At 43.9% G+C, this 15,799-nt stretch overlaps 1 protein-coding gene and 1 pseudogene across 3 annotated transcripts in view; one reads left to right on the top strand and one right to left on the bottom strand.

The window, feature by feature from the left end:
* The window catches only part of WDTC1 (WD and tetratricopeptide repeats 1), an 80,158-nt gene that overhangs the window by 12,807 nt on the left and 51,552 nt on the right, over positions 1 to 15,799 (bottom strand). For all 3 annotated transcript variants that reach the window (XM_012439789.3, XM_064363529.1, XM_012439788.3), the window contains 4 exons: positions 10,745 to 10,791; positions 9,883 to 9,994; positions 4,606 to 4,793; positions 903 to 1,085 (listed from right to left, as the gene is read on the bottom strand). In XM_012439789.3, the coding sequence (XP_012295212.1) occupies positions 903 to 1,085; positions 4,606 to 4,793; positions 9,883 to 9,994; positions 10,745 to 10,791 (530 nt within the window). The remainder of the gene's footprint in view (positions 1 to 902; positions 1,086 to 4,605; positions 4,794 to 9,882; positions 9,995 to 10,744; positions 10,792 to 15,799) is intronic.
* Positions 3,387 to 4,131, top strand: LOC110567786 (small ribosomal subunit protein eS6-like; annotated as a pseudogene).

Below are 15,799 nucleotides of genomic sequence, written 5' to 3'. Positions count from 1 at the left end.
TCAGGTCTGGGAGTGCTGTGGGGGTTCTGAGTATTATAAGAACTAGCAGGAAATATTACATCAGTGATTTCTTTCAGAAGGACACTATAAAAGATTTATGTAAGAAATTATAAGAATATACAAATATAAGGAAATTATAAGGGATTTATATAAAAGATTACGGGTAATTTCTTTATATTTTATGTTTCATATTTTCCAACATAAGCAAGGATTAAGTTTTTTAAAAATCACAAAATTAAAGAAAGCCCATTTCATAAAGAAGAAAGGGCCAGGCTGGTGCAGTGGCTCATGTCTGTAATCCCAACACTTTGGGAGGCCAAGGCGGGTGGATCACCTGAGGTGAGGAGTTCGAGACTGACCAACATGGTGAAACCCTATCTCTACTAAAAATACAAAAATTAATCAGGTGTGGTGGTGGATAACTGTAATCCCAGCTGCTTGGAAGGCTGAGGCAGGAGAATCGCTTGAACCCAGGAGGCAGAGGTTGCAGTGAGCCAAGATCACGCCACTGCACTCCAGCCTAGGAGGCAGAGTAAGACTCCATCTTAAAATAAAAAAATAAAAAAAAGAAGGAGCCAGGCACAGTGGTTCATGCTCGTAGTTCCAGCACTTTGGGAGGTCGAGGTGGGAAGACTGCTTTAGCTCAGGAGTTTGAGACCCAGCCTGGGCAACATGGAAAGACCCCACCTCTACAAAAAAAATTTAAAAAGTAGCCAGGCAAGGAGGCATGTGCCTATAGTTCCAGCTACTTGAGAGGCTGCGGTGGAAGGATCGCTTGAGCCTGGGAGGTTGAGGCTGCAGTGAGCTGTGATAGAAGAGGGCATTGCAATGGCAGTGAAGGAAAGGTGCAGCAGGTTCTCCAGGTCTTACCCACAGGAAACAGGAGGCTGAACTATTCATACCTGTGGTTATGGATCATGCGGATGTCATAGAGCCTCACAAAGGGTCCGCTGGCCCCGACTGCAAGGCAGTTGTTGTCCTGGGGGTTGACGGTGAGGCACTTGGCCTCCACCAGCTGGCCACAGTACTCTGTCAGGTCAATCAGCACTTCCGAGTGCTTGCTATTCTCTCGAAGGTCATACTGGCTGTGAGAGAGGACAGAGTTAGGGAATTGGGGTTTGGGGTCTTTGTGTGGAAGGCAGGGGAAAAGACAAGTTCTTGTTATGCAAGAGGATTGGGAGGGACTTTGGACATATTTCTAAATAAGAATGTGAAAAAACCTCCCATTTCTTGAGTGCCCACAGTGTGCTAGACACCTGTAGTAGGCTTCTCACACATTGCATTTTATTCTACTAGAACTCCTAAGGTAGATACTACTGTACCTATTCTACAGATATCAGTATTATTGCTACTATTATGCTACTACTGATTACCAACACTTAGTGAAAATGTGCTTTATGTACAGTATTGTCCCTTAATTCAATCCTAATGTCATCCCTAGGTATCATTAGAAACTGATGTTCAAAGATGTTGAATAACCTCCCTGGGATAACACTGCTAGTAAGTGCAGAGCTGGGGAAGCTTTCTAAGACTGTATCTTCTAATGTAGTTTTTTTCATGAAGCAAGGTATGGAGGTGACAGAAAAGAGAATCTGCAGATCATCTAAGAGCTATCTAGATATACCATGGGCCAAGGCAAGCCTAAAAGTCTCATCCATGCAGTAAAGATAATGCCAAAAAGTCAACCAAACAGCAGCAAACTCCCACTGCTCCAGACGGGGAAACTGTGCTGCCAATACACAGGTATCCTCAGAGAGTGGTGGGTAGGGGGACATCACTCATATGCTCACGCCTCGTGCCTAGATATCTGTTATCACCTCTTTGCTGTTCACCTTGTCTTTCTAAGCCATCTTCACCAGGTTGCTCTACCTAAAATATTGTTTTACATCACTCTCCTGCTCAAAAAATTGCAGAGATTCCTCAATACTTTTAGCACAAGTTTACTTTTACCAAACTCCTCAGTCTGGTTTTCAAGACTCAATTTCACAGCTCTCTCCAACCTTATTCCTCAGTTTTCTAAATGTGGGTCAATTATAACTACAGAATTCTTTATCCTGCACATGCCATGTTTATTTCTGCCTTTGCAAACTCTGCTCAAGCTGGGGAATACACTCTGCTTTTCCTTGCCCATCCAAATCTTGTCTGTTCTGGAAGGCCCAGCTTATGTTCACCTTCTGCTAGGACACCTTCTCTGACTGTGCCTATGCCTAAGCACTTAGGATCCTACCCGATGCGCTAGACGCTCAGCTTCTACCAGCTGGCCCTGGCACAATCTGGTCAGCCAAGGTCAACAAGTGCTACATAGAGTTGGACCTGCCACTGACCAAGTGCATTCTGTCTTCTGAGGTTCAGGGATGAAGTGACTTGCACCAGTCAAAAACTGAGGGAGAGAGCTAGGATTTGACCCCAGGTCTATCTGACTTTATTGCCTTGCTCTTGACTACGTTATACTTTATATATGACTTAGATATTCGTCATTTGTAAAAGGAAAGAGGGTACAAAGTCCTACAGGCACTCAAGGGAGACAGATTAAAGCAGGCTGGGGAGATAAGGAAGAAGTTCTAAGGCCACATCTGAAGAAAGGAGTTAAAGAAGGGCAACGACACCATTTTAGAATGAAGGGAAGTAGAGGCAAATGTGTAACAATGCAGGGCGCTGGAAAAGGAGACAGTCCATTTTACCATTTCCATCTGGCTTGCCCCGCCCAGGCATATGGCCGCTGACCAACTGTTCAAGAGAAATGTATCAAGTGCCTCTATGTGCCAGGCATTGTGCTGGGTTCTAGGGACACAACCAAGAACAGGACAGACATGGAGTTGCTCTAACAGAGTTTACTTTTACTATTTAGTGAGGATACAGACAAAAAAGTAAACCAATAAGTAAAAATAAAATAAGGCCAGGTGTGGTGGCTCACACCAGTAATCCTAGCACTCTGGGAGGCCAAGGAGGGAGGATCACTTGAGCCCAGGAGTTGAGACCAGCCTGGGCAACACAGAGAAACCCCATCTCTCTCTCTCTCTATTTTTTTTTTTTTTTTTTTTTTGCTGCTACTGTTTGCCAACTCACTGAGCAGAAAAACCCCATCTCTACAAAAAAATAGAAAATTTAGCCAAGCATGGTGGAGTGTGCCTATAGTCCCAGCTATTTAGAAGGCTGAGGTGGGAGAAATACCTGAGCCCAGGAAGTTGAGGCTATAGTAAGCCATGATCACGCCATTGCACTCCAACCTGGGCAATGGAATGGATTGAGAACCTATCTCAAAAAAAAAATTAATAAAAATAAAGTAACTACAGGTGACGATTAGAGTTATAAAGGATACAATTAGTGTGTTAAGACAAGGAATAGCTCTTTTCCGTGGTGCCTCAGAGGCATTCAGCTGCTTCAAAATGAAGTTGAACATCTCTTTCCCAGCCACTGGCTGCCAGAAACTCATTGACATGGAAGATGAACGCAAACTTCATACTTTTTATGAGAAGCATATGGCCACAGAAGTTGCTGCTGATGCTCTGGTGAAGAATGGAAAGTTATGTGGTCCGAATCAGTGGTGGGAATGACAAACAAGGTTTCCCCATGAAGCAGGGTGTCTTGACCTATGTTTGTGTCTGCCTGCTACTGAGTAAGGGGCATTCCTGTTACAGACCAAGGAGAACTGGAGAAAGAAAGAGAAAATCATTTTGTGGTTGCACTGTGGATGCCAATCTGAGTGTTCTCAACTTGGTTATTATAAAAAGGAGAGAAGGATATTCCTGGACTGACTGATGCTATGGTGCCTCGGTGCCTGGGGCCCAAAAGAGCTAGCAGAATCCACAAACTTTTCAGTCTCTCTAAAGAAGATGATGTCCGCCAGTATGTTGTAAGAAAGTCCTTAAACAAAGAAGGTAAGAAATCTAGGTCCAAAGCATCCAAGATTCAGTGTCTTGTTACTACACGTATCCTGCAGCACAAATGGTGGTGTATTGCTCTGAAGAAGCAGGATAGGAAGAAAAATAAGGAATAGGCTGCAGAATATGCTAAACTTTTGACCAAGAGAATGAAAGAGGCTAAAGAAAAACACCAGGAACAAATTACAAAAGACGCAGACTTTCCTCTCTGTGAGCTTCTACTTCTAAGTCTGAATCCAGTCAGAAATAAGATTTTTTGAGTAACAAATAAATATGATTAGACTCACAAACACAAAAAAAAAGACAAGGAATAACGTCTGTCTACTTTAGACAGGATGGTCAGAGAAGGTGCTTCTGAAGAGGTAACTCAAGCTGACCTCCTCAAAATAAGAAACAGTCTGATATAGGAAGAGCTGGGGACAGAGAATCTCAAGTAGAAGAAATGGTAATGTGAATGCCCAGAGGCAGCACAGACCCTGGAAACCTGAGGTGGTGAGAGGAGGCTTGTGGGCCTAGAGGTAGTATAAGGGAGGGTAAAGAGAAAGGAAGGTGAGGGCAGGGTAAGCAAATGTTACCAGTGGAATTTGTACACAGACAACTGCCCTTGACCTACAAAGGAGGCTGGACCTCTGCTGGGGGTAAAGAGCTAGGCCTGTAGAAGGAAACACTACAGTATGATGGGATGGGGGAGCCACAGGCCCCATTTGATGCACCAGACTCTTACCGGATAAGCCCATCCTCAGCAGCACTCCAGAATGTGTTGGGCCACATGGGCGCTGTGGCGATGCGCTTCACCCGGTTTGTGTGGTCTCCAAACATGTGGATGGTCTCTTTTACTGTCAGGTCGTGCACATGCACCTTGGAGTCAGCTGCCCCCGTGATCAGGATGCGGTCCCCAGCATGAGGCAGGAACTATTCAGGAGAAATGGAGGAAGGGGTGGGTGGTGAAAGTAGAAATGGCCACGGAAGGAGGATAGCCTTGATGTCTGTACCATTTTCTCTTTCCATGTCATATAAGAGAATGAGCCCATTCAGGCTGGGCGTGGTGGTTCATGTCTATAATCCCAGCTGCTTGGGAGGCTGAGGCAGGAGAATCACTTGAACCCAGGAAGCAGAGGCTGCAGTGAGCCAAGATCACGCCACTGCACTCCAGCTGGGTGACAGAGTGAGACTGTCTCAAAAAAAAAAAAAAAAAAAAAAAGAGAAAATGAGCCCATTCAAGACAATCCACCAAAAAACTTTGGATGCTGAGCAGCAGCCTATAGGCCTAAAGGTCAAAATTGAGACACACATCTTTACTTTGCCAGAGTGGTCCTGACCTATGCCAAGTCAAACTAGCTGAGGAACCCTTTTCCTTTGTGTCTTCCCCAAGTAAGAGCTCGGTGGATGAGAATCATAGCTATTATTATTTATTAAACACTTACCATATATTTGACACCAGGGCAGCTACTTTATCTTATTGATACTTAAAACAACCCCATTAAAAATTGAGGTTCAGGTTAGCACACTGGCTCACGCCTGTAATCCTAGCACTTTGGGAGGCTGTGGCGGGTAGATCACGAGGTCAGGAGTTCAAGACTGGCCTGGCCAGCGTGGTGAAACCCCATCTCTACTAAAACTACAAAAATTAGCTGGGCATGGTGGTGTGTGCCTATAGTCCCAGCTACTTGGGAGGCTGAGGCAGGAGAATCGCTTGAACCTGGGAGGAGGAGGTCACAGTGAGCTGAGATCGTGCCACTGCACTCCAGGCTGGGCGACAGAGTGAGACTCTGTCTCAAAAAAAAAAAATTGAGATTCAGGCTAGGTGTGGTGGCTCACACCTGTAATCCTAGCACTTTGGGAGGCGGAGGTGCGGGGATTATTTGAGGCCAGGAGTTTGAGACAAGAATGAGCAACACAGCAAGACCCCTGTCTCTAAAAAAATAAAATTAGCTGGGTGTGGTGACACACGACTGTGGTCCAAGCTACTTGGGAGGCTGAGGTGGGAGGACTGAGCCCAGTAGGTTGAGGCTGCAGTGAGCCATGACTGCGCTACTGCACTCCCTCCTGGGCAACACAGTTTTAAGACCTTGTCTCAAAAAAAAATTGAGGTTCAGCAGTGATAAGTAGCAGGACTGTGTTCAAGCCCAAGTCTATCTGACTCCCACATGCCCTACTGCCTCATGATGACTATTTAGTAACCTAGAGATTAAGTAACAAATTAGTCCTAAGGTGAAAAAGACTTTCAGTGTTTTAAGGGAATGGGCGTATTTTTTTTTGGCTTTTTTTTTTTTTTTTTTTTTTTTTGATAGAATCTTGCTCTGTCTCCCAGGCTGGAGTGCAGTGGTACAATCTTGGCTCACTGCAACTTCCACCTTCTGGGTTCAAGTGATTCTCCTGTCTCAGCCTCCCGAGTAGCTGGGATTACAGGCGTGCACCACCGCACCTGGCTGATTTTTGTATTTTTAGTAGAGATGGGGTTTCACCATGTTGGCCAGGCTGGTCTCGACCTCCTGACCTCAGGTGATCCACTTGCCTTGGTCTCCCAAAGTACTGGGATTGCAGATGTGAGCCAGGAATGGGTGTTTTAAATTAGTTTGATAGTTTGTGAAAAACAATCTGGCAATAGTAACAAAGATTAAAAATAATTTCTATCTTTTGACTCAAAACTTCCACTTCTAAGAAATAATCCAAAAAGAAAAAAGGGACCTGGTCAGAAATGCTTGAATGCTTCTTATAATAGCAAATATTGGAAACAGCTCAAATGTTGGACTGCAGGGGAGGGCTGAGCATTGAGAGGATACATCTCTATGCAGGATTTATGAAAAAAAAAATAATAAAGGCTTGGTGCAGTGGTTCATGCCTATAATCCCAACACTTTCAGAGGCCAAGGTGGGCAGATCACCTGAGTCAGGAGTTTGAGACCAGCCTGACCAACATGGTGAAGCCCCATCTTTACTACAAAGACAAAATTAGCTGGGCACGGTGGCATGTACCTGTAATCCCGGCTACTCGGAAAGTTGAAGCAGGAGAATCACTTGAACTCAGGAATTGGAGGTTGCAGTGAACTGAGATCACACCACTGCACTCCAGCCCAGGCAACAGAGCAAGACTGCCTCAAAAAAAAAAAAAAAGCCCACCTCATGCTGATAAAGACCAACAACAAAATGCTCCACATGACATCTGATAAGAACAAAACAGTGCAACCATAGCTTCAAATAATGAAAAAAGGAAGTATGCAATTCTGGGCCAGACACTGTGGCTCACACCTGTAATTCCAGCACTTTGTGAGGCCAAGGTGGGCAGATGACCTGAGGTTGGGAGTTCAAGACCAGCCTGACCAACAAAGGAGAAACCACGTCTCTATTAAAAATACAAAAAATTAGCTGGGTGTGGTGGCACATGCCTGTAATCCCAGCTACTTGAGAAGCTGAGGCAGGAGAATTGCCTGAACCTGGGAGGTGGAGGTTGCAGTGAGCTAAGATCATGCCATTGCACTCCAGCCTGGGCAACAAGAGCTGAGACTCCATCTCAAAAAAAAAAAAAAAAAAAGAGAAAGTAAGCAGTTCTATCACATAGCTTTGAGGATGAAAAATATTTGGGAATGGTGTTACTTGAGTTCTTCTGTGAGTTCAAAAGATTGAAATATCTTTTTTTTTTTTAACTGAAAAGTTCCTCCCTACCCACAACAAGGCTGAGTGGTAGTGTTGGGGGAGGGGCATTATTCTATATTCTCCACTGAAACAGCTGACTTCCCACTTGAGTTTAAATGTTCACAAAGAGCAACAATTTACTCTTTCCACATAAGCTTCTCTAAGGGCTCATTAGAACAAGGTCTAGCTGGGTGCGGTGGCTCACGCCTGTAATCCCAGCACTTTGGGAGGCTGAGGTGGGTGGATTGCCTCAGGTCAGGAGTTACAGATCGGCCTGGCCAACATGGTGAAACCCTGTCTCTACTAAAAATACAAAAATTTGCCAGGCATGGTGGTACACACCTGTAATCCCAGCTACTCAGGAAGCTGAGGCACAAGAATCACTTGAACCCAGAGGTAGACATTACAGTGAGCCAAGATTGCGCTACTCACTGCACTCCAGCCGGGGTGACATTGAGTAAGACTCTGCCTTTAAAAAAAAAAAAAAAAAAAAAGAACAAGGTCTAGATGAAATAGACACGATTTCATCATTTTTAGGGACAACCAGTAGGCCTTAATCCTGTCTAGAGACAGCATACACTCAATGCACAGCAGAAATAAACTTGGGAGCCCTTGTCACGATCCTGTGGCTGCCGCCACACTCATCACACACCATAGTCACCACCAGGGGGAGCGCATGAGTTAAACACATATATATCAGCGGTGTTTCCACTACCTGAAGAGAGAGGAATCCTCTTCCATTTTTTTTTCTTTTGTTTTCTTTTCTTTTTTTTTAACAGAAGAGGAGGCTGAGAGTCTGCGTGTAAGTGCCTTTCCCAAGGTCTTACCATTAGGGAGTATCAAGACCATTGTCAAATTCTGGTATCAGAACTCAATGTCTTGTGCTCTGGTGTTAAACTGATGGCTTAGGTCCCCTTCCCCAGGTCTGAATGTATGACTAAAATTGGACCTAAATGCTTTGCAGGGGCAGAAAGCAGTTTCTTTAGTCATGTAAGAGGTAAATCATCATTACCCTGTCTCTAAAGGCGAGAATCACAGCTTGAGAAAGAAGGGTTTAGGAAAACAAGGTTTGGAGTTATTGTCTGGTTCATTTTGTAATTCCTCTTGATATTAATTAGGAAAATATTTCTTAGAATAGTGAGGTTTTCCAAAGGACAACTTCATTCTCACATCCATCAATTATAGAATCTCAGAGCTGGAAAGGCCTTTCCTTACAGGCCATTTCTTCCAACTTTAAACTTGGGAGATAAAGCACCTAGTGAGTGGACAAGTGCAGGGACAGGACATTTACTCATCTCCTCCAAAGGCCGATTCTACATTTTTCAGATAGCTCTAAGCATTAGACAATTCTTTCTTTCCTCAGGCCCACATTTAATTCTATGGACTTATAGCCACTAGTCCTAGGTCTGTTCTCCGCAACAAAAAACACGTCTTGGCTGGGTGCGATGGCTCATGTCTGTAATCTCAACACTTTGGGAGGACGAGGCAGGCGGATCACGAGGTCAGGAGTTTGAGACCAGCCTGGCCAAGATGGTGAAACCCTGTCTCTACTAAAAGTAGAAAAATTAGCTGGGCGTGGTAGAGAGTGCCTATAATCCCAGCTACTCAGAAGGCTGAGGCAGGAGAATCACTTGAACCCAGGAGGCAGAGGTTGCAGTGAGCTGAGATCCCGCCACTGCATTCTAGCATGGGCGACAGAGCAAGACTCCGTCTCAAAAAAGCAAACAAACAACAACAACAAAACCCACGTCTCATATCACTTCCAGGGCTTCAATAGGGCTTCAAAGGTCTGAAAACACTTGTAAGTCTCCTTCCCACCTCTCCTCAGCTCAAGTCTCCTCACAACAAATCAAAATATTAATTTCCTATGAAGAGGTAGAACAGATAAAAGTACTGCACATAGGCTTTAGTTTTATCAATTATCTCACTGAACTGTCACATCAATCCTGTGGATTGTTACTTCCTTTTTAAAAAAATCATTTGTTTACAAATCTAGGAGTTTTTCCTTTGCTATTTCCTTTTTACAGATGAGCAAACAGGCTCAGAGAGGTCAGGTGATTTTCCCAGTTCACACAATGCCAAAGAAGCAGGTAAGACAGTCAAACCTGGGTCTGCCTGCTCTCTAAGTTCATGTTCAGAACTATACCCCCCACCACTACTACTCACATAAATTCATCTAGAATTAGCCTCTTAGCTCTAAAAGAAGAAGAACAACATGGAAGAGAAGTGAGGTTTCAGGAATTACCAACAGATACTTAGATCATAAGGCTGTCTGTGACCCTAGGTGGTATATGGGACATACACATATCAACATGGCGCGGCCACAGCGCAGTCACTCTTGTGCTTGCTCTGTGGCTTGTCCTGCTCACCTTGACAGAGAAGATATTTGCAGTGTGTCCTGTGTGCATGGAGAGCAGCTTCTTGTGGTGCAGTGGGTCCCACACAATTGTGTGTTGGTCGTCAGAACCAGAGGCCAGCAAGCTGAAAGCAGAGTGAGAGATTGTGACCTCTCCTCCAATTCCTAGGCACCCTTTCCCAATCCCATGTTCTCAGTTTATAAGGAGTTAGGCCACAAAACTTGAAGAACAGTAGATGTCACAGAATTTAAGGTTATCTCGTAAACAGCTGATTCTCTTCTATTTTGTCCTGAGAAATTTCCATTATTCTTGAACTCATTAGCTTATTTAAAAAACAGGATTTTGTGCTGGGTATGGTGCTTCATGCTTGTAATCCTAGCACTTTGGGAGGTGGAGGCAGATGGCTTGCATGAGCTCAGGAATTTGAGACCAGCCTGGGCAACATGGCAAAACCCCATCTCTACTAGAAATACAAAAAATTAGCTGGGCATGGTGGCATGTGCCTGTAGTCCCAGCTACTTGGGAGACTGATTCAGGAGAATCACTTGAACCTGAAAGGCGGAGGTTGCAGTGAGCCGAGATCACATTATTGCCCTGTAGCCTGGGTGACAGAGTGAGACTCTGTCTCCAAAAAACAAAACAAAAGAAAACAAACAAAACAAAAGAAAACACAGGGTTTGGATGGTCATCCAACTTTCCTTCTGAAATTAATTAATTGTGTTGAAAATTATGGGCTAAACTGAAGAACAGCAGAAAGCAGCAGTCTCTCTTCACTTGGGTCCACTCTTCCTTGGATCCACTCAGGAGGAGCCCTGTCTTCCACCCTCCTCACTTGCTTCCGCAGCACCCTTCAGGTGCTCTAGCTCATACTTACTCTCCTTTCTCATTCCACTCCAGACAGTTGACACATCCTGAGTGACCCTGGGGGAGCAAATGAAAAGAGACAAGAAGAGAGTTGGTTAGGGGTTCTCCTGGGGAACTCAACACTAAGAAGTGGAACTGAACAGGCAAACCAGTCTTTCCATTTTCAATATTTTCCAAGTGCATGTGAATGGCCAGAGTGGACTTAAACTGACTAGCGTCTTACAGCATATAAAGTATATTCATATTCATGATATCATTTGATACTGGGCACTTCTGAGCCATAAAGGTCAGGTTTAATTGATCCCATTTTGCGGAAAAATAAACTGAAGTTCAGACAGTAAAAAGTAGTAAAAGTGAGATCCAAACAAATTTCTGCTTTTACCATTAGAAGGGGTATGTCAGCCAGGCACAGCAGCTCACACCTATAATCCCAGTGCTTTGAGAGGCTGGGGTGGGCAGATTGCTTGCACTCAGGAGTTGGGATCAACCTGGGCTACATGGTGAAACCTCGTCTCTACAAAAAATACAAAAACTAGCTGGGTGTGGTGGCATTTGCCTGTAGTCCCAGCTACTCAGGAGGCTGAAGTGGGAGGATGACTTTGAGCCTGGGAAATGGAGGTTGCAGTAAGCCGAGATTTTACCACTGCACTCTAGCCTGGGCAACAGAGCCAGACCCTGTCTCAAACAAAACAAACAAAAACAGAAAAAGAGATATGTCTGAAACAGTACCTTCAAGGGACATCCTCTCAGCCATAGAAAATTCGCCTAGAAAACATTCAGTCCAAGGGCAGCCAATTAACTAGAAGGCTAATTTTTTATTCACCCAGCATATTGTTCATCAAGCACCTACTGCATTCCAGGTACTGTTCAGATGCTGGGGGTACAGGAGTATAAAAACAAAGTCCTTGGATCTTCTAGAGCTTACTTCAAATAGGTAGAGCCTAGTAAAGTAAGTTAAATTAGGTCAGAGTCTTTATCTTGGGGATTTGAATTGAGAAGCATGAAGAGACTGAGACAGTTAGCAGATGCTGAAACTGTAAGCGTGCACAGAGAAAAATCATGGCTGGGGTGCAGGATCCATGAATACACAGGAGATCTGAAGGAGCAGAAACGGGTCTTACATGGTAGAAGAGAATAAGTCATGAGGCATTCCTACATACTGTTCTTTCTGTTCCTTCACCCTCTCCTCATTCCCAACAGCACCTTGATTTACCTTTAATTAACTCCCCGCACCAGATCAGACCATGTGTTTTAGGACGCATAAGTTCAGTCTCCTTCTTGCCACAGTGAGAAGTTCAGGAACTTAGACTTAGACCAAATAGGACGTTGCATTCACTTGGCCACAGGGATTGGAAATGAGCCTGTGACCCCAATCAGATGCAAGGGGGCACAGTTGCTGGGAGCTTCTGGAAAAGGAGTTTTCTCTTTCTTAGGAGAGAGTCTGTGGAAGAGATGCCTTTCTTTCTCTGGATGAGCCACCTGGAATTGCTGCACAGTTTGCCACAATGAGAGAAGCCAGCCTGAGAGTGAAATCAATACACAGAGAAGAGCCCAGCCCAGAGAATCACACAAAAATGGAGCCAGAGTGACCAGAGTAACCAATCCAGTCACCTACCCTATTCTCGCACTTCCAGTTAAATGAGACAGTTAAGCAAGTCAGTTCATTATTGTTTAAGGCAATTTGAGTTGGGCTGTTATTTGTGGGCCATGGCATTCTAACTAATGAATTCCAACTCATTCTTCAGGTCTTGGTTGACAGGCATTTCCTTTGAGATGCCTTCCCTGCCATGTAGATTTGGAAGGAAGGCGTGCCCTTCCCATGGGATTCTACTGTCAAACTGCATTACAGTACTTTGTCAGTGTGATTGCTTTCTTTCACCAGACCCAGCCCTGAGAAAGCAGACTTTGTGGATCATAATAATTGTATCTCCAAGGCTAGGTACAGTGCCTGGCATGTATCTGTTGCCTAAATGAACAAATAAGTACAGTGAAACTACTGGGAAAAGCTGAGAGATATGAACCTATTTACTTTCCCAACTGTTTAGTCAGAAAATGCCCCACCACCACTCTTTTTCAAACCTCAGTACACACCACAGGATTTGTTTTTGTTTTTGAGAGACAGGGTCTTACTATGTTGCCCAAGCTGGCCTTGAGCGCCTGGGCTCAAACCACTGCCCCTCCCACCCCAGCCTCCCAAGTAGCTGGAACTATAGGTGTTTACCACTGTACCTGGCCTCCCTCCCTCTTTACTCTTTGTCCTGTAAAGACGCTCATCTGAGGTGAAACTCATTTCTTCCCAGGCTATCTACTTATATACATTACTGCTTTGTCCAAACCTGCCTGATTGCTTACTGACCTAAGGTCTTTTACCTTCCCACGGCACTTGGATCAAACCTCACACATGACTTAACTTTATTAAATACTGATTATAATTACTATTTGGTGGCTCATGCCTGTAATCCCAGCACTTTGGGAGGCCAAAGCAGGAGGATTACTTAAGCCCAGGAGTTTGAGACCAGCCTGGGCAACATAATGAAACTTTGTCGCTACAAATAAAAAAATCAGCTGGATGTGGTGGCATGCGCCTGTGGTCCCAGCTACTTGGGAGACTGAGATGGGGGAGGATTACTTGAGCCCAGGAGGTTGAGACTGCAGTGAACCCTGATCATACCATTGCACTCCAGCCTGGGCGTCAGAGGGAGACCCCATCCCCCTGAAAAGAAGTTTTTCAGAGTTCTGCCTAGAGTTTTCCAGGTAGCATTGTGTTAGGGAGAAAGAGGAGGCAGGGAGAAGTATTTTATCACTGACATTGCTTAGAATTGTAGGTGCATAATGATGGTAAAAGCAGATGGACTTTTAGTTGGTTTTATTACCACCTTTAAATTCCTTATAGACTATGCACCCCCTTAAAGCCTGTACTACTGTACCCTCCTTGGTATGATACTACAAGGTAGAATACCAAATATTTATATATATTATGTTATTATTACTCCCTTTTAAAAGGTAAGACCCAAGTCTCAGAGATATTAAATAACTTATCCAATATCATACATATTTTAAATGCTGTTACCTTGATAAGAACCCAGGTCAATTTGGCTCAAAGGGTTTCTGTGCTGGTCTACCGCAAATACCACCCTTACTCTCACCTGTATTAAGAGAATATCTTGGCCAGGCATAGTAGCTCTAATCCAGGCAAGGTAGATTACACCTGTAATCCCAGCACTTTGGGAGGCTGAGGTGGGTGGATTACCTGAGATCAGGAGTTCGAGACCAGCCTGGCCAATATGGTGAAACTCTGTGTCTACTAAAAATACAAAAATTAGCCAGGCATGGTGGTGCATGCCTACAGTCCCAACTACTCTGGAGGCCAAGGCAGGAAAATTGCTTGAACCTGGGAGGCAGAGGTTGCAGTGAGCAAAGATAGTGCCACTGCAATCAAGCTTGGGAAACAGAGCAAGACTGTCTCAAAAAAAAAAAAAAAATGAGCTGACTATGGTGGCTCACACCTATGGTCCCAGGTACTCAGGATGCTGAGGCAGGAGAATTGCTTGAACCTGGAAGGCAGAGGTTGCACTAAGCTAAGATTGTGCCCCTGCACTCCAGTCTGGGTGAGAGAGAGAGAGAGAGACTCTGTCTCAAAAAAAAAAAAAAAAAAAAATTAAGAAAAAGAAAAAGGAGAGAGCTATCAAACAAACCCAGAAGAAGATAGGCATGTCGGGCTTTAGGAACCAGCTTAAAGGATCTTTGAGAACATTCTGATTTTCAGGCGAAGCCTGTGATCCAGTTTGTTGCGACATATAAGGACACTCTCTTAACTACAACCCCATGAGATTTATCATATACACATTTAACGTACCTGCTAACTTCAGACCTAAGCCCTTGTGTAATGAGGCTCAACCTAAAGGGTCAATGTCAAAGGGCATGAAAGTTACAGATGTTTAACAACCCTCCACAAAACAACGCCAACTAGGAAAGATAGGAAACAGACAGCCAAGTGCTTCTAACTTCTTAAAAAACAGCATGAATGAGTCTGAACAAGCAAGATTTAGATTAAAGTCCAACAAAATTAACAGAACACTTACTAAATGCCAGGGTAGATGCTACGCTTTCACATTTGTCAATTCATTTAAGCTTCACAATACACATTAATTTCCATGTATTAAGGTTACGTAGGTGCAATATTATAACAGAATCAAGTAAGTTCTGACAGCAAATAAAACTCTTTAAAAAATTCCTTACTCTAATAAAAAAAGAGAGAAAAAAAATTCCTTACTCACTATCCATTCACTTAATGAGATGTTGTCTTAAAGGCAGAATGATTTGAATATCCAGACACTTCCACAAAAGTTTTCCTTTTGTTCCTTCTTTAATCTAGCTCAATGGCTTCTCAAATTTTAGTATGCCTAAGAATTACTTATATGGAGCAGTAATAATTATAAAAATAGCTAAAACTTAGCTTACTATGTGTCAGACCCTGTCCTAAGTACTTCACATAATTACCCTGGAAAATCCATTAAGTTGTCCATAAAATACAACAAATACAGTTTTATGCATACAAGCTGTGTTTCCTTGAGCAAGTTCTTTAACCTCTCTGTCTCAGGCTCTACATTAGAAAAAAAGATAATAACTATACATAGCCTCATAGGGTTGTTGTGGGAAACGAACAGTATTTGTAAAGCACTTTTGAGTGTTTACTTTGATAGCTAAGTGGCAGAATCAGAAATAAAATCCAAATATGCCTTTTCCATTGCACCAAGAGTTCAAGACTTATAGCACAGGTTGAGCATGGTGGCTCACACCAGTAATCTCAACACTTTGGGAGGCTAAGCAGGAGGACTGCTTGAGCCCAGGAGTTTGAGACTAGTCTGGTCAACACAGTGAGACGCTATGTCTACAAAAAATTTTAAAAATTAGCCAGGTGTGGTGGCGTTCACCTGTAGTCCCAGCTACTGGGGAGGCTAAGGTGGGAGGATCACTTGAACTCAGGAGGTGAAGGCTACTGTGAGCCATAATCATGTCACTGCACTCCAGCCCGGGGAACAGAGCAAGGCTCTGTCTCACAAAA

This window comes from Aotus nancymaae, unplaced genomic scaffold (genome assembly GCF_030222135.1).
Source record: "Aotus nancymaae isolate 86718 unplaced genomic scaffold, 86718_ANA_hifiasm-v0.15.2.pri h1tg000053l, whole genome shotgun sequence".
Lineage (NCBI taxonomy): Eukaryota > Metazoa > Chordata > Mammalia > Primates > Aotidae > Aotus > Aotus nancymaae.
This window is presented reverse-complemented; position numbering and strand designations above follow the sequence as displayed.